The sequence below is a fragment of the Haliotis rubra genome, unplaced genomic scaffold (genome assembly GCF_003918875.1).
Source record: "Haliotis rubra isolate DU_JTF1 unplaced genomic scaffold, ASM391887v1 Scf169, whole genome shotgun sequence".
Lineage (NCBI taxonomy): Eukaryota > Metazoa > Mollusca > Gastropoda > Lepetellida > Haliotidae > Haliotis > Haliotis rubra.
This window is the reverse complement of record NW_025765658.1, coordinates 823,809-843,699: the sequence shown is the minus strand read 5'-3', so window position 1 is coordinate 843,699 and position 19,891 is coordinate 823,809. Positions and strand designations below refer to the sequence as shown.

Here is a 19,891-nt window from a genome sequence, read left to right as displayed (position 1 = left end):
CCCTGCCATCAAGTTTTACTTTTTAAGATTTCTGCACTGCCATGTTGAAAGTTACTGGTGACTCTGATGACTCTTATTATCAATCTAGGATCCATCACAGAAACTACATACACATTGTCAAAAGTTGTGATGTGTGGAACATTGATGGCTTTACATGTGGAGCTGCGATCTCGGTCCTTGATAGTCAACTGTAAATGTAAACAGAAATTCCTCTTACAAAATGTTTTGCACTTAAATTGTAAAAGTAAATTGTAAATTGTACAATTATAGGGTCTGAGAACAATCATAAAATGTGGCTAAAAATAAAATAAGCTGCAGTCAGCATCTGTAAAACAGTATTCTTAATACATGTAATTGGAACACCAAAAATTAAATTGGAAACAAGTGACTAAATACCAACATGTTTTCTTAAACTGAAACAATAAATAATGTGAATAATACTTTCTGCCATTTTATTTCCTTAAAAAATGAATACTTCAAATTTATGCCTTTCCCTCATGTTTTCACTCCTACAGTGAAAACATTTGAAATGAGGAAAAATATTCTAAGTGGAATTATTTTTCAAATTAAGTACAACAATAACTTGCATAGTGGAACAAATCTTCCCAATTCCCTCAATGATGGCCTTGACCTTAACATTTAATAGGCTAGTCCCCGACATTCCTTGATATGGTCAGAGTGCACAGATAAAGTGTGTCAGTATTCAAGCTGAGACCAATTACAAACATTCTATCCCATTTAAAACAAGGAAAAGTAATGCCCATATGTCTGCCACATATAGGTGTCATTAGTCATGGAGCAAGAATGCAGGGTTTGGCTTAAACTGAATCACAGTCTCTGGAACTCCTACATGCATGTTACCTACCTTCACTGTGTTGAGAGTTATGGAGGTGTTCATTTCTCCTGCCATGTCCAGTGAGATCTGGAGGTCTCGATACTGATCACCATCAATCAGACTGTCTGTTGTTGCCCTCACATACAGTGACTGTTCGGTATGCCAGTTGTCCATGTTAAGCACTAGGCCACACATGGCCCTGGTATCATCTGGTTGACCAAGCCAGCTGACCACAGCTTGTGGCACTGTGACCCCTGACCCTGGACAGGTCACAGTATTGGCACCAGGTTCTGGTATGTGTGCACTGATGGTAAAGGAGCAGTTTGTGTAGTTATCAGAGGCTGGACAGAAGATGACAGGAGGAAAGGTGGACTGGAGAAGTACAGCCTTGGCCCCTTCACCTTCCTCTAAAGTCAATGTTTTCTTGCTGGTGATCTGAATGAAAAGATGTGTACACACCCGGTTATTCAAGTGAGTTCTATATTGCATAAACAAGATTAGAACAGTAAAGACTGTTGCAGAACAGCTAACACTAATGTTATTATGAACCTAAGACTGACATCTGTTCCGTGGAATAAAGGTTCCTGGTTTGAAAACATATGTCTGCAAAATCTATATACAATCCAAGCAGAAACCATTCCTTACAGGCCTGGATCATCAGTTACGTCATACTCCTGTTTAGTTTAGTTTCTTGGGCCAGTCAAACAGACTGTAGGAACATGATTTGCAATGAGTAGTCAGATCTCATAGCATGACACCTTCATACAGAAATAAATGTGTGGCCTCTAGGACAATAGTCCCGGTTACCAATACTCATAGACCGTTCACTGTATTGAACAAACACTAATTATAGCAGTTTTGTCAGGGTAGATTTGTGGCAGGCATTTACAAAAACAACAATACAAAAGTCTCATATCCTAAATATAGTTTTATCTTTTGAAAATCTAGAAGCTAGTAGTGATTTAACCCCAAAATGTATATATACTGAGTCAAAAAAGAAACTTCACATTCTTTCTTCAGGGCACTATAAAAGAACAAGAGATGGTAAGATGGTTAAATTGTTATTATTTCATTGCTGAGATCTGTGTGATGTACTCGATACACTGACAGTGCCATAATCAGTTCCATTAGGCTACATCGCCGTTCCAAAACATGGGTATACAGAATGTCAAGTCACAATATGGACGTCGAGAATGGAGATTGGCAGCCCGCAACCGATTTCGAATGGTCTGTGAGGACAGTTGACCTCTAAACATCTCAACCCTGGTTCGTGTAGCCGGCAGAAATCTGTCACGTAGGTGACGTAGGACGATTTGACGGTCTTCTGCTCGTGACGTCACACGTGGACGACCCGACCTTGGGCGATCAGAAGTGGTGCCAGTTTGTTGCAGACGACCCCGCAAGTCATACACAGTACGACGGCTGCATCCCATTGCTCTTGCGGCGTCAATAACTGATCTTCCCGCTTGCAACATGCCAACGCACGTTCGTTGCACATTTGACAATCGTGGCATTTCAAGTACCGTTAGAACTGTGGTTTAAAAGTGTTTTTTTAATTCTTGAGGCCAATGCAAACACGTGCATATGAAGAAAACTTCGATGCGAAAATCACGTGATCGACTGCACGGGCAAAACCTGATTTGGCAGTAACGTCATTTGCACGAGGAATGGATGGGTTTGAGTGGGTTTTGCTAACGTTTTTCTAGAGTCGCAAGATAGGGATCCCATTTCGGATACATAGATGTATCATCAGAGAAAAATTATTCATTATTTTTCAAATTACATTTTGTGAAGTTTCTTTTTTGACTCAGTATATGTATCTTGCTGTCACGTGCACAGGAAAGAAGTGGCAATCTGTCGGTTTTGTTTAGTGTGCTGAAAGTTATACTGCCGAAATTATGGCTACAGTGTAATTTGTGTGAGGTATTTAATATATTGGAAAGTTATTCTTACATACAGATACAGATTTATCTTTCTTAGGTGCATCTCATTAGTTGTTGCTAACAAAATGTCTCACAAGTATCACAAAATGCAACTGGCAATTGCTGTATTAATTTCACACAGCTAAATCAAAGTAATGACCATTCTTGAATGTATGTCATCGTCTTGGTTCCATTCCTCAAAGATGGGTTGTCCCATCCTTTCCAAGTTCCTATGATATGTCAATGCATCAAACTGATATCTTACATGTATTTGATATGTTCAACTTACTTTTACTTCAAATTTAAACTCCTCACTGGTTATGACTGGACTGCGGGTGTTGGCACAGTCTGTGCTGAGACACGCCACGAGGCCACACTGCACCTATAATGGACAGAAAACACAGTTTTTGATAGTGTACAGGAATTGTTAGCAATTTATCTAAAATACTGAATAAAAACTAAATGGATCAGATCAACTGTATCTCTGGGATATAAAAACTGCATAAAAAGTTATACATACATAGATTTGTCAACTTATAACAGTAGTTTGCTTGTTTGCTGTTGAATGGTGCACTAAGCCCTATTTCAGCGATGTGGCAACAAAAATCGTGTCTGGACCAGAAAATCCAGTGATCATCATCATGAGCCTCCATCTACACAGTTATGATATGATGACGTGTGTCAACCAAGTTAGCACGCCTGACCACCAGTTCCAGATAGTTGCCAGATAGTTGACAAGCACAGGTTACTGACAACCAGTTGTAACTATGTTCATGAGTAACTTACGACAGTAATTGTTAAAGGAATAATGTTAGTTTGGGTTGTATACCAAGGTTGAGGTACTCTGGGAACCAAATATTTCAATAAAACAACAGTTAATTTGGGTTTGTATACCTTTTGAGGTACACTTGGAACAAAATATTTCAATAAAACAACAGTTAGTTTGGGTTGTATACCATTTGAGGTACACTGGGAACTAAATATTTTTCAATAAAACAACAGTTAGTTGGGAACTAAATATTTGTAAACTGGGGTGAGGTATACCTTTTGGGAACAAAATATTTTCAATAAAACAACAGTTAGTTTGGGTTGTATACCTTTTGAGGTACACTGGGAACAAAATATTTCAATAAAACAACAGTTAGTTTGGGTTGTATACCTTTGAGGTACACTGGGAACAAAATATTTTTTCAATAAAACAACAGTTAGTTTGGGTTGTATACCTGGGAACTAAATATTTCAATAAAACAACAGTTAGTTTGGGTTGTAAACTGCGGTGAGGTACACTGGGAACAAAATATTTCAATAAAACAACAGTTAGTTTGGGTTGTATACCTTTTGAGGTACACTGGGAACAAAATATTTCAATAAAACAACAGTTAGTTTGGGTTGTATACTAAATATTTTTGAGGTACACTGGGAACAAAATATTTCAATAAAACAACAGTTAGTTTGGGTTGTATACCTTTTGAGGTACACTGGGAACAAAATATTTCAATAAAACAACAGTTAGTTTGGGTTGTATACCTTTTGAGGTACACTGGGAACTAAATATTTCAATAAAACAACAGTTAGTTTGGGTTGTATACCTTTTGAGGTACACTGGGAACTAAATATTTCAATAAAACAACAGTTAGTTTGGGTTGTATACCTTTTGAGGTACACTGGGAACTAAATATTTCAATAAAACAACAGTTAGTTTGGGTTGTAAACTGGGGTGAGGTACACTGGGAACAAAATATTTCAATAAAACAACAGTTAGTTTGGTTTGTATACCTTTTGAGGTACACTGGGAACTAAATATTTCAATAAAACAACAGTTATTATGAATATATATGTCATCACTTGATTTGGTTCATAAGGGTCCAGTTGTTATTGTATAAGTTACCTGTACCTGATCGGTCTGTCCAGTACAGCGTGCTCCTCTCTGGGTCACACACCAGCTGTGTGCTGCTTCTGCTCACATCCCCTGGCTTGTAGCAGGATGTGCTGATAAAGCAGTAGTTGGGCTGCAAAACACGCTTTAGGATTTCATTATATCAGCTTATATGAAACAACTGCTGACTTCAGGTTTCACAGTCAAGATGGATTCAGCACGACCACATACATGTGAACAAATACTTACTAATTCATAATTAGCTAGCTGTTAAATATTTATAGGGTAGAAGAAGTCCCCACAGTATCACATTACAATGTACATTTGTTGGAATATATTTCTGTATTTGACATAGGAAGCATGTGGTAAAACTTACAAGTAGAGAAAACTGGTTGTCAGTGATGACGAAGCATCGAGAGTCATATACACGGAAAAAGACAGTGTCACTGTATGTGAGGTTGTTGTTGCTGACTGTGACATAGTAGCTGTTGACAGCCTCTGTGAGATTGCAAATGACCGTCTGATAAGACACAAACATGGCAGGTACATAGGAGTACTCGCCGGTGCCCTTCTGTGGCTCGGTGCTATTCAGCTGCAAGAAGTAAGCAAACAGTACTCACAAACAATACTTTAAAAACTGTAGCATCTTAGCGTCTTTCATAAACAGGTCCCTCAAGCATCAAAATACAATAAGAAACTTGACAACAACAATAACAGTTAGTTGAGTGAAATATAAATAAAAGATCACGTTATATGAATCCCATGAATTAACTAAACTGGCACTTCAAAATTATATATACTACAAACAAAAAGTATGGGAACACCCTAAAATTTGATAGTCATATATAAACTTAAACATGGTGAGGTAATTTATACTCTAAGGTAAATGCAACTTTTTGTGTGCTTAATGGGCACTTTAAACGACATGTTGGAACATGCAGTGAAGCAACTGATTCAACATTCGTTGAGTTTGAGTGAAATGAAACATTGTCATAAACAGCGAAAAACAAGGGTGCTGAAACACACCAACACCATGTTTGCTTCAAACGCCCAAACACAACAGAGCTGTTCCATCATTCACAGGACAACAGTCATACTGGCCTTTGACCTATACACCTCAATAACAGCTTGCTTCAAGGCAGACTAGTCTGATGAGGAGTTGTAGCATCCATACAAAAAGAATAAAAAATGTCCTTAATTGGCCAGTGCCATGCAATTATTGTCACTCTGCCAGCTCCAATCTTCCGGGACTGTAAGACCCTTGTAAATTCCATATTTCCTGCACCTCAGTGCTAATGAAGAGACTTATTGATTGACAAAAACAGTTCAAAGAAAGCTCTGTGACTGAATATGTACATGTACAAGTATGTGACACATCTACATCAGTTCTGTTGCTCACCCCAATTGTTTCCAATCTGCACACAATGTTTGCTGACCGCACAAAAGGTCCACCAACAACAGTTATTGAGTTACATAGAGACGTGTGACTGTCACAGTCAGCTTGTGGAGACAAAACACTTGGCACTGATGTCTCATTGACAGAACAGTCGAAACCAAAGAAGCCCTCGTTGCAGCTGCAGACACCTGAAATATGCACCATCTTTCTTATCCTGTCCTTATGCTGTTCCAACAAGTCATAGAATGCATATGTCTTACAACACCTGAAAATAATCAGCAGGTTACATGATATTATTTCTCAAAAATACATCTTCATGACAATCATATTGCAACCTTGACATAAGCTCCAACAGACCTATGTTACACAACCCATTGCTGCTACAGTTGTTGCTGCATGTCTGGTTAAGTATGTCTCCCGGTGGCTGGAATCTCCCCTCCAGCAGCACCCAGTGACTCGTCTCCCTCGTCACCACTGCTAGACATTGCTGGAGAAATCTGGTGAGGACTGGCCACACCCACTCCAGGCTGTCATGTATCTGGAAGAGCAACTCTCGCTTGTCATAGCAGGCCGTCATTCATTTGAAACGTTCATTATGGATGACTTTTATCATATGTAGTATCAAATGTTTATAACAGATACCTATTCACAAAGAATACAGTGTGAAACCAATAAAACACAATTAATTTATCAACTAAATTTATAAATCAATACAAATTACTGCTAATTAAGTGGCTGTCCGCAATAAAGTGGCAGTCTAAAATTCAGGTGCAGTACAATTACAATGCCAGTATAAAATAAGACAGGAATATTATGAGTCAGTGATAATAAAATGCATCAACATAATGATCATGATGATGATGAGTTGAAGAATTAATGTGCACTTTCTGCTATGATGCATATTTAGTACATGGTTTCATGTGGTCTGCATCTACTAAAATAAATCTTGGCTGAGAATGTAGTTGAACTACGACACTGTCTTACAATAACCACTGCCATATAACAATGTACCTGTATATGGTTTGGTTTGTTCTATTTATATATGACAAATGCTGAAAACCCAAACCAATTCATCCATTAGCATTTACCGAGGTTGCATAGATACAGTGATTGCAACCATCTTACACACAGATCATTGTTTCAACTCAACAACAATGGTTAATCTCAAGTTTCAGTGTGCAGATGTTAAGTTATTCCACGTAAAACAGTTTACTGCAACTCAGTACTACCGGTAATCATCTAACAGTGATGCATGTGACTCATGAGTATATCTGTTAATCCCTCTTCACTTGCAACGTACCTGTATACTTGTGGCACATGATGCTATCATTGACTTCTGTAGGCTAAGTGAGACGACCCCCTGGCACAGCACACCAATATGTGTAGTCCGGGTGTAGGCTTCACAGTACTGCCTAGCCTGGACTTGACTGTAGCGGAGAACGGCAGTGGGCCATGGCTGGATCTGCAAGGAAGATGTGTCTACTCTCACACTCCATAAGGCTATGTAATGGGGGCATATGGTTTAGAAGATACAGTTTTCATTTGTTTAGAAACAGTCTGTACTAAGGCAAATGAATAATACATGTTACATAATGTTGTGTTTCTTAAGAGAAAATATCTACACACATCAAGTCGAAAAATATGGTTCCATAGTCAATTCTCCTACTACCCTTGTACACTACAAATGCAAGGTTGCAATTGTTGTTAATACCACTTGAATTGCCACATTGACACTATCTTTAATATTCATATAAACCCCAAATATTGTGTGAGTAAATAAAAGCCACCAAACATTCTAATATAGGGACAAAAGCAGTGTTTTCTTCATAGGATAAGGGTACACTAGTCTGTCTGTGACACCCAACACAAACACAAGCCAAGGCAAGAAAACTGCCCACCTGAAAAACACTGGGTGAGTGAGTCAGTTTTATTTATTAGTTTTACGCCACACTCAGCAATATTCCGGCTATGTGGCGGTGATCTGTAAATAATCAAGTCTGGACCAGGCAATCCAGTGATCAACAGCATGAGCATCCATCTACACAAATGGGATAAATTATATGTGTCAATCAAGTCAGGGAGCCTGACCAACTGATCCCAGTTAGTCGCCTCTTATGACAAGCATGGGTTACTGAAGATCAATTCTAACCCGGATCTTCACGGGTCCCTGATAAACAATGGAACATGGTGAAGTCAAAATAGGGGTTTGCATCAGACATTATTTTGCTACTATTAAACATTTTTAATGCTTCACTTAGGTCTTGAAAGTTGTAATCCTGAAAAAACAACACTTGAGCAACAGTCATATAATGTTCTTTGAAAATAATATTTGCACTTAAAAACTTGTGGAATGTGGACACCAAAGTCTAGAGCTGCTGGAATTATTACTCCAAATACAGGGTAATTTGGTTATTGTAAAGCTGAAGTCATCCCTTGTGTCATACAGTGTTCTGAATAAATATTTTTCACTCAGTATTAAATGTATGGACAGATCTGAATATAAAATGGATTGGCTGTTCCACTGGTATCTGGTATTTCTATGTGGCTAACTTAGACGAAGGGAAATTGGATTCTTGAACATTATTTAATGGTTTACCAGAAACTTTAACTTCCTCACCAAATTCCCTTGTGTTGATAAATTCATATAAATACAGACACAGATCAGCCAGGAGAGAAGCACATGTAGTGCATGCTGTAATGTCTACTGCTTGGCTATATGTCTTATCCCCAAACTTTAAATAGATGTCATCAATGACAAAGTCCAGCATACATATTGTTTCTTCAGTAAACTTCAGATGACTGTTCATTTCCTTTTAGTAAAACTGACCTGAAACTTCTGACAGGAAAACAACTCTACAGCATGTCAGCATAATGTGGAAGAAAAGACCAAATTGATTTAGGTCTTAGAAAATGTGCTCACAAGTTGGTCTCATATTATCATTACTCTAAATCGTACAAAAATGTCACAAACCTCAAATTTGAAGTCTTCTTCATACACATAAATAATTTTCTGTGAGAGCTGTCCTGGACAACCAAGAGGACTTGATGACATCCTGATTAGGAAATCTGTTATATCCACACCTGTAATTGATGGTTATACATATTCAATTAGACTGCAAGACCAGAAATGACATGTGATCTTTCTTCTTCACCTGTCATAGCAGCCTCAGCTTCATGAGTCAGACATATGAGGGGACCTCACTTTCACTAGACAGACATATGAGGGGACCTCACTTTCACTAGACAGACATATGAGGGGACCTCACTTTCACTAGACAGACATATGAGGGGACCTCACTTTCACTAGACAGACATATGAGGGGACCTCACTTTCACTAGACAGACATATGAGGGGACCTCACTTTCACTAGACAGACATATGAGGGGACCTCACTTTCACTAGACAGACATATGAGGGCACCTCACTTTCACTAGACAGACATATGAGGAGACCTCACTTTCACTAGACAGACATATGAGGGGACCTCACTTTCACTAGACAGACATATGATGGGGCCTCACTTTCACTAGACAGACATATGAGGGGACCTCACTTTCACTAGACAGACATATGAGGAGACCTCACTTTCACTAGACAGACATATGAGGGCACCTCACTTTCACTAGACAGACATATCATGGGGCCTGACCTTGACTATGCAGACATATGATGGGGCCTGACCTTCACTATGCAGACATATGATGGGGTCTGACCTTCACTAGGCAGACATATGAGGGGGCCCAACCTTCACTAGGTAGACATATGAGGAGACCTCACTTTCACTAGGCAGACATATGAGGGGGCCTGACCTTCACTAGGCAGACATATGATGGGGCCTGACCTTCACTAGGCAGACATATAATGGGGTCTGACCTTCACTAGGCAGACATATAATGGGGCCTGACCTTCACTAGGCAGACATATGATGGGGGCCTGACCTTCACTAGGTAGACATATGAGGCGAACTCAGTTTCACTAGGCAGACATATGATGGGACCTCAGTTTCACTAGGCAGACATATGAGGAGGCCTGACCTTCACTATGCAGACATATGATGGGGTCTGACCTTCACTAGGCGGACATATAATGGGGCCTGACCTTCACTAGGCAGACATATGAGGGGGCCTGACCTTCACTAGGCAGACATATGAGGAGGCCTGACCTTCACTAGGCAGACATATGAGGAGGCCTGACCTTCACGAGGTAGACATATGATGGGGTCTGACCTTCATGAGGTAGACATGTGATGGGGTCTGACCTTCACGAGGTAGACATGTGATGGGGTCTGACCTTCACGAGGTAGACATGTGGGTAGTCTCACCTTCACTAGACAGACATGAGGTAGCCTCACCTTCACTTGAGAGATATGAGGGTAGCTTCACCTTCAATAGACAGTCATGAGGGTAATCTCACATTCACTAGACACACATGTGGGTAGCCTCACCTTCACTAGGTAGACATGTGAAGACATTGATGTTTTCACCACAGCCTACAGTTGAGCCTGCACATTTACACTGTACAGGGGTCGGCATGGTCTCAGTAGGATCTTCCAAACAAATACCAGACAGGAAATCTTCATTTTTCTTCACCCTGAAAAGGAATTATCAAATCAAACTAATTTGACAAACATCATCATGTTAACCAGTAAGAAGCATTCTGCATTGTTAATCTGTCTCTGTCCTCTGTCTGTCTTTTACGTGTCCATACTAAAGGGATATTCTCATAGTCTCTCTTAATTCAAAACCTTCTGAGGGTAGCCTTAGGGTACTGAGTGACTGATTCAAGACAAGATAAGAGAAACTGAGACATTTCTTCTTATATCTGTAGTCATCAATAAGGTGGCTTTCAGTTGTATGAAGCTATGTTTTATACACTGTTCTTTCCTATCAAGATGTCTATTGTCATGCTTTTACTTGGCACATTATGTTTTATACTGTAATGTAGCATAGGATTCTACCATTGTTTTGTTGTCATTCTGTTTATTATCACTTTACAGTCATCATACACCACAACTTTTCTTTCAAAAGCTCATCTTTATGAGCAAAATATTCTCACGATAAGTATTCAGTGAATAAAGGAATTCATTTTCAGAAAAAAAAACACTTGTGTGTGTGATAATATTATTATTGTTGCTAGACTTCCAATCACTACTCAAGAAGTGTGGAATGAAGATGACCACAACCTCCAGCCAAGGGAGAAGTCCTCCCCTCCTTCACGGTCATTGGTCGAGTTGCCATCATAGGAGCCACAGAGTCCTTCTGTTGACTGGTAGTCCATTGCAGAAGGTTGAACCCACACATTAAGGCATTCAGAGCTTCCGACATCGGTAACAATCACGTATGTCCCACTCGGGAAATGAACCTGTGTTGATGGAGGGTAAAATGATATCAGTTCACACAACTGGGTACTTTTGAAAAAATATATGAACATACATTTACACTTATTATCTCTCGGTGCAGGTGGCGCTAAGCTTGTACACCCACTCTGACAAGTTCTGATACTACACACATGATGGGCACTGTACATTCAGCGTAGCTACCTTGTAAGCCAACAGAAAGTGAGAATCCTGAAGAAATTATGTATGGTAATGTTAGTTCAATATTTATCAGACATTGTGATGTACACTGTTTGATGTATAACAACAAGCACCAAACTTGTTTTTGGTTTATTTATGAACCCATAATTCTTGAAATTATTATTTCAAACTGACTGATCATAACTGAGCAAGAAGTTTTCCTCGGTGATTATTTGTTTCTGCCATGATGTTGATTTGATCAGCTGTTCAGAGGTTAGAGAGGAGTATGTGACTAATCAATAAATAATGGTTGCATTCCATATTCATGGTAGAATTCATAATAACCTTGTGTATTACTAGCCTGTGATTCATCAAGAGATCACACAACAAGACAGGTACCACTTCTATAAAGAAAACTTAGTCACTGGATCAACTGAAATGTCAACTACCTGTCGTGTACGTCCTTCATCAAACTGAAGAACCCTGGTGTTGGGGGTGAGATCTCCATTGAGGAAAATGGTGGTCCTTGTTGTCACTTGTTGGTCATCTCTTTTACATCTGTCAATCAATGCCACATCATCTCCAGATTTCACTGCTACTGCACAGGGACAAGGGGGAGACTTTGTGGCATTGTCATGTCTCATAAATACCTCCACCTGTATCACACAAAGATAACATCTCACTGATATAGTAATGTAATGGTTTAGTCCGCAACTAAACATTGTCTATTTGTTTGACTTTAGCACAGTCCAAAGTTGATGGATAATGCTAATTATAATTTGTTGGTACAAGATAATCACCCTCCATGCCTTGAACACACATACTTTCAGGTACTTTTTAGTTAAAACACTATGTCACTTTGGAGCATAAGATTGCAACTGAGTACCCAATCCACAAACTAGCTTACTTCATATGGCTTTGTCCGATGGCGGTACATGTTGAACACCCCTTCTGTGTAAATGTCATAGGCTCTGGAATATAGACAGAATGTTTTCACATGACCACTCCTTTTCAGCTGGATGTACTACATACATTTCTTAAGACTAGAAATATGTGACTGCTAGATGAAGATGAACAACATCTTTACTTAATGTTTTCATTCCTCAAAAGAAATCAAATCATACATCCACATCATACCTTCTGCCACACCCAAATGTACATTCTGCACTTTAAGCAACATTTGATCACATACAAAAGGCTAAAAATATTTGTTACATTTTCATAATGTGGTTTATCAAAAGTCATAATCTGGTTTTTCAAAAGTGAAATTGAACCACAATCTGGCTTATGTTCCATAAAATTTAAGCTACTGTCAAATAGTTTAAACTAATAAACTCCCTTGATACTTACTCCACTGACAGCAGGTCCACTAACAGAACCACAACTGACAACAGATCCACAAACAGAACCCCTACTAACAGTAACTCCACTAACAGAACCCCTACCAATAACAGCTCCACTTACAGAACACCTACCAGTAACAGCTCCACTAACAGAACCCCTACCAATAACAGCTCCACTAACAGAACCCCTACCAATAACAGCTCCACTTACAGAACCCCTAACAGCTCCACTAACAGCTCCACTAACAGAACCCCTACTGAAGCAGCTCCACTAACAGAAGCCCTACTGACAACAGCTCCACTAACAGAACCCCTACTGAAGCAGCTCCACTAACAGAAGCCCTACTGACAACAGCTCCACTAACAGAAGCCCTACTGACAGCAGCTCCACTAAAGAAGAGCAGCCCTAACAGAAGCCCTGCTCCACTAACAGAGCCCACTGACAACAGCTCCACTAACAGAAGCCCTACTGACAACAGCTCCACTAACAGAACCCCTACTGAAGCAGCTCCACTAACAGAAGCCCTACTGACAACAGCTTTACTAAAAGAAGCCCTACTGAAACAGCTCCACTAACAGAACCCCAACAGAAGCAGCTCCACTAACAGAAGCCCTACTGACAACAGCTCCACTAACAGAACCCCTACTGAAGCAGGTCCACTAACAGAACCCCTACCAATAACAGCTCCACTTACAGAACCCCTACCAGTAACAGCTCCACTAACAGAACCCCTACTGAAGCAGCCCCACTAAAAGAATCCCTACTGACAACAGCTCCACTAACAGAACCCCTACTGAAGCAGCTCCACTAACAGAAGCCCTACTGACAACAGCTCCACTAACAGAACCCCTACTGAAGCAGCTCCACTAACAGAACCCCAACAGAAGCAGGTCCACTAACAGAACCCCTACCAATAACAGCTCCACTTACAGAACCCCTACCAGTAACAGCTCCACTAACAGAACCCCTACTGAAGCAGCCCCACTAAAAGAATCCCTACTGACAACAGCTCCACTAACAGAACCCCTACTGAAGCAGCTCCACTAACAGAAGCCCTACTGACAACAGCTCCACTAACAGAACCCCTACTGAAGCAGCTCCACTAACAGAACCCCAACAGAAGCAGCTCCACTCACAGAGCCCCTACTGAAACAGCTCCACTAACAGAAGTCCTACTGAAGCAGCTCCACTAACAGAATCCCTACTTACAACAGGTCCACTAACAGAAGTCCTACTGAAGCAGCTCCACTAACAGAACCCCTAGTGAAGCAGCTCCACTAACAGAACCCCTACTGAAGCAGCTCCACTAACAGAAGCCCTGTTGAAAGTAGCTCCACTAACAGAACCCCTGTTAAAAGTTACTCCACAAACAGAATCCCTGTTGAAAGTAACTTCACTAACAAATCCCCTGCTGCCAGAACCCCTACTAGTAACAGCTCCACTAACGAAACCCCTACTGTCAACAGCCCCACTAACAGAACCCCTACTTAAAGTAGCTCCACTAAGACAACCTAATACTGACAGTTGGTCCACTGTGCATAGTTCACTGACAGATTGAAAGGAAGAAACTATATTGATTGCAGTCTTACTGACAGTAGCATTAAAGTCTAATGTACTCAGGTAGGCTATTCCACCCATACTTACTGTCCATCAAATGTGATGACATGTGGTGCGGCTTGACACAGTGAAGAAGAATCCCGGTCATGCACTGTCACCTGAAACATCATCATAAAACTCAACAATATCATATGGGCTTCTAACCTCATACAGAAGGAATTGTCAATAATTAATTACATCTGTAAACACCCATTCACAATATATGGGTGTTGGAAATGAAAGTTACTCACCTTACCACTTGTGGCATTTCCACTGAACACAGTCCGACTGCCTGACATCACCATGGCTGATATCATCACCTCTCTGATCTGCTTGCCATCAACTAACTGATCATTCACTGCTATCAGTGGTACATACAGAGTCTCTGGCCATGATGGATAGTCTATTGAACAGTCAGCGTCACCCAGTGACTTGGATGTAGGCACATACACTGCCTGGTAGTAAGTCTCTGTTGTGGAAGAGCATTCGAATTCTTCATGTGTGGTAAGAGAAATACCAACTTTGACAGAGCAAGTCTGGTTGTCCAATTTACAGAAATATCGAGTTGGGACGGTTGCCTTGATGCCCACCATAACAGCTTCTCCGCCCTCATCAAGTGTGATGTCTTCTGTAATGATCTGACATAAGCACACCACAGTGAGATCATCAGACAATGGAGTCTTACACAAGGTGGGCAGGGAGGGCTCTGTATGGGACACAATGACAGGATCAAACAATGGATTCTTACACAAGGTGAGCAGGGAGGGCTCTGTATGTGACACAATGACAGGATCAAACAATGTTGTCTTACACAAGGTGGGCAGGGAGTGTTTAGTATGGGACACAATGACAGGATCAAACAATGGAGTCATATACAAGGTGGGCAGGGAGGGCTATGTATGGGCCACAATGACAGGATCAAACAATGGAGTCTTACACAAGGTGGGCAGGGAGGGCTATGTATGGGACACAATAACAGGATCAAACAATGGAGTCATATTCAAGGTGGGCAGGGAGGGCTATGTATGGGACACAATGACAGGATCAAACAATGTAGTCTTACACAAGGTGGGCAGGGAGGGCTCTGTATGGGACACAATGACAGGATCAAACAATGGAGTCATATTCAAGGTGGGCAGGGAGGGCTATGTATGGGACACAATGACAGGATCAAACAATGTAGTCTTACACAAGGTGGGCAGGGAGGGCTCTGTATGGGACACAATGACAGGATCAAACAATGGAGTCATATTCAAGGTGGGCAGGGAGGGCTATGTATGGGACACAATGACAGGATCAAACAATGTAGTCTTACACAAGGTGGGCAGGGAGGGCTCTGTATGGGACACAATGACAGGATCAAACAATGGAGTCATATTCAAGGTGGGCAGGGAGGGCTATGTATGGGACACAATGACAGGATCAAACAATGTAGTCTTACACAAGGTGGGCAGGGAGGGCTCTGTATGGGACACAATGACAGGATCAAACAATGGAGTCATATTCAAGGTGGGCAGGGAGGGCTATGTATGGGACACAATGACAGGATCAAACAATGTAGTCTTACACAAGGTGGGCACGGAGGGCTCTGTATGGGACACAATGACACGATCAAACAATGGAGTCTTACACAAGGTGGGCAGGGAGGGCTATGTATAGGCCACAATGACAGGATCAAACAATGTAGTCTTACACAAGGTGGGCAGGGAGGGCTAAGTATGGGACACAATAACAGGATCAAACAATGTAGTCTTACACAAGGTGGGCAGGGCGGGATCTGTATGGGCCACAATGACAGGATCAAACAATGGAGTCTTACAAAAGGTGGGCAGGGCAGGATCTGTATGGGACACAATGACAGGATCAAACAATGTAGTCTTACACAAGGTGGGCAGGGAGTGTTTAGTATGGAGACACAATGACAGGATCAAACAATGGAGTCATATTCAAGGTGGGCAGGGAGGGCTCTGGACGGGACACAATGACAGGATCAAACAATGGAATCATATACAAGGTGGGCAGGGAGGGCTATGTATGGGCCACAATGACAGGATCAAACAATGGAATCTTACACAAGGTGGGCAGGGAGTGTTTAGTATAGGACACAATGACAGGATCAAACAATGGAGTCTTACACAAGGTGGGCAGGGAGGGCTATGTATGGGACACAGTAACAGGATCAAACAATGGAGTCATATTCAAGGTGGGCAGGGAGGGCTATGTATGGGACACAATGACAGGATCAAACAATGTAGTCTTACACAAGGTGGGCAGGGAGGGCTCTGTATGGGACACAATGACAGGATCAAACAATGGAGTCTTACACAAGGTGGGCAGGGAGGGCTCTGTATGGGACACAATGACAGGATCAAACAATGGAGTCTTACACAAGGTGGGCAGGGAGGGCTATGTATGGGACACAATGACAGGATCAAACAATGGAGTCTTACACAAGGTGGGCAGGGAGTGTTTAGTATTGGACACAATGACAGGATCAAACAATGGAATCATACACAAGGTGGGCAGGGAGGGCTCTGGATGGGACACAATGACAGGATCAAACAATGGAGTCATATTCAAGGTGGGCAGGGAGGGCTATGTATGGGACACAATGACATGGATCAAGGTGGGCAATGTGTAGTCTTACACAAGGTGGGCAGGGAGGGCTCTGTATGGGACACAATGACAGGATCAAACAATGGAGTCATACACAAGGTGGGCAGGGAGGGCTATGTATGGGACACAATGACAGGATCAAACAATGTAGTCTTACACAAGGTGGGCAGGGAGGGCTCTGTATGGGACACAATGACAGGATCAAACAATGGATGTATCAATACACAAGGTGGGCAGGGAGGGACTCAAACAATGGAGTATGCTGCTGTGTGGGACACAATGACAGGATCAAACAATGTAGTCTTACACAAGGTGGGCAGGGCGGGATCTGTATGGGCCACAATGACAGGATCAAACAATGGAGTCTTACAAAAGGTGGGCAGGGCGGGATCTGTATGGGACACAATGACAGGATCAAACAACGGAGTCTTACACAAGGTGGGCAGGGAGGGCTCTGTATGGGCCACAATGATAGGATCAAACAATGGAGTCTTACACAAGGTGGGCAGGGAGTGTTTAGTATGGGACACAATGACAGGATCAAACATTGGAGTTTACACAAGGTGGGCACGGAGTGTTCTGTATGGGCAACAATGACAGGATCAAACAATGGAGTCTTACACAAGGTGGGCAGGGAGTGTCTAGTATGGGACACAATGACAGGATCAAACAATGGCGTCTTACACAAGGTGGGCAGGGAGTGTTTAGTATGGGACACAATGACAGGATCAAACAATGGAGTCTCACACAAGGTGGGCAGGGAGGACTCTGTATGGGACAGAACAACAGGATCAAACAATGGAGTCTTACAAAAGGTGGGCAGGGAGTGTTTAGAATGGGCCACAATGACAGGATCAAACAATGGAGTCTTACACAAGGTGGGCAGGGAGGACTCAGTATGGGACACAATAACAGGATCAAACAATGGAGTCTTACACAAGGTGGGCAGGGAGTGTTTAGTATGGGACACAATGACAGGATCAAACAATGGAGTCTTACACAAGGTGGGCAGGGAGTGTTTAGTATGGGACACAATGACAGGATCAAACAATGGAGTCTTACACAAGGTGGGCAGGGAGGGCGATGTATGGGACACAATAACAGGATCAAACAATGGAGTCATATTGAAGGTGGGCAGGGAGGGCTATGTATGGGACACAATGACAGGATAAAACAATGTAGTCTTACACAAGGTGGGCAGGGAGTGTTTAGTATGGGCCACAATGACAGGATCAAACAATGGAGTCTTACACAAGGTGGGCAGGGAGGACTATGTACAGGACACAATGACAGGATCAAACAATGTAGTCTTACACAAGGTGGGCAGGGAGTGTTTAGTTTGGGACACAATGACAGGATCAAACAATGGAGTCTTACACAAGGTGGGCAGAGAGTGTTTAGTATGGGACACAATGACAGGATCAAACAATGTAGTCTTACACAAGGTGGGCAGGGAGGGCTCTGTATAGGACACAATGACAGGATCAAACAATGGAGTCTTACACAAGGTGGGCAGGGAGTGTTTAGTTTGGGACACAATGACAGGATCAAACAATGGAGTCTTACACAAGGTGGGCAGAGAGTGTTTAGTATGGGACACAATGACAGGATCAAACAATGTACTCTTACACAAGGTGGGTAGGGAGGGCTCTGTATGGGCCACAATGACAGGATCAAACAATGGAGTCTTACACAAGGTGGGCAGGGAGTGTTTAGTATGGGACACAATGACAGGATCAAACATTGGAGTTTACACAAGGTGGGCACGGAGTGTTCTGTATGGGCAACAATGACAGGATCAAACAATGGAGTCTTACACAAGGTGGGCAGGGAGTGTTTAGTATGGGACACAATGACAGGATCAAACAATGTAGTCTTACACAAGGTGGGCAGGGAGTGTTTAGTATGGGACACAATGACAGGATCAAACAATGGAGTCTCACACAAGGTGGGCAGGGAGGGACTCTGTATGGGACAGAACAATGACAGGATCAAACAATGGAGTCTTACACAAGGTGGGCAGGGAGTGTTTAGAATGGGACACAATGACAGGATCAAACAATGGAGTCTTACACAAGGTGGGCAGGGAGGACTCTGTATGGGACACAATAACAGGATCAAACAATGGCGTCTTACACAAGGTGGGCAGGGAGTGTTTAGTATGGGACACAATGACAGGATCAAACAATGGAGTCTTACACAAGGTGGGCAGGGAGGGCTATGTATGGGACACAATGACAGGATCAAACAATGGAGTCATATTGAAGGTGGGCAGGGAGGGCTATGTATGGGACACAATGACAGGATAAAACAATGTAGTCTTACACAAGGTGGGCAGGGAGTGTTTAGTATGGGCCACAATGACAGGATCAAACAATGGAGTCTTACACAAGGTGGGCAGGGAGGACTGTATGGGACACAATGACAGGATCAAACAATGTAGTCTTACACAAGGTGGGCAGGGAGGGCTATGTATGGGACACAATGACAGGATCAAACAATGGAGTCTTACACAAGGTGGGCAGGGAGGGCTAAGGATGGGACACAATAACAGGATCAAACAATTGGAGTCTTACACAAGGTGGGCAGGGAGTGTTTAGTATGGGCCACAATGACAAGATCAAACAATGGAGTCTTACACAAGGTGGGCAGGGAGGACTCTGTATGGGCCACAATGACAGGATCAAACAATGGAGTGTCACACAAGGTGGGCAGGGAGTGTTTAGTATGGGCCACAATGACAGGATCAAACAATGGAGTCTTACACAAGGTGGGCAGGGAGGACTCTGT

The 19,891-nt window shown here is 42.0% G+C and overlaps 1 protein-coding gene across 1 annotated transcript in view; it reads right to left on the bottom strand.

Moving 5' to 3' along the window:
* Positions 1–19,891, bottom strand: part of LOC124272343 — a 262,002-nt gene that overhangs the window by 113,171 nt on the left and 128,940 nt on the right. Inside the window, 16 exon segments of the mRNA XM_046707518.1 lie at positions 112–188; positions 866–1,270; positions 3,047–3,139; positions 3,567–3,601; positions 4,652–4,766; positions 5,010–5,225; positions 6,033–6,217; positions 6,387–6,567; positions 7,330–7,491; positions 9,001–9,110; positions 10,475–10,620; positions 11,213–11,391; positions 11,995–12,201; positions 12,453–12,516; positions 14,534–14,604; positions 14,737–15,123. Of these exon segments, the coding sequence (XP_046563474.1) occupies positions 112–188; positions 866–1,270; positions 3,047–3,139; positions 3,567–3,601; positions 4,652–4,766; positions 5,010–5,225; positions 6,033–6,217; positions 6,387–6,567; positions 7,330–7,491; positions 9,001–9,110; positions 10,475–10,620; positions 11,213–11,391; positions 11,995–12,201; positions 12,453–12,516; positions 14,534–14,604; positions 14,737–15,123 (2,633 nt within the window).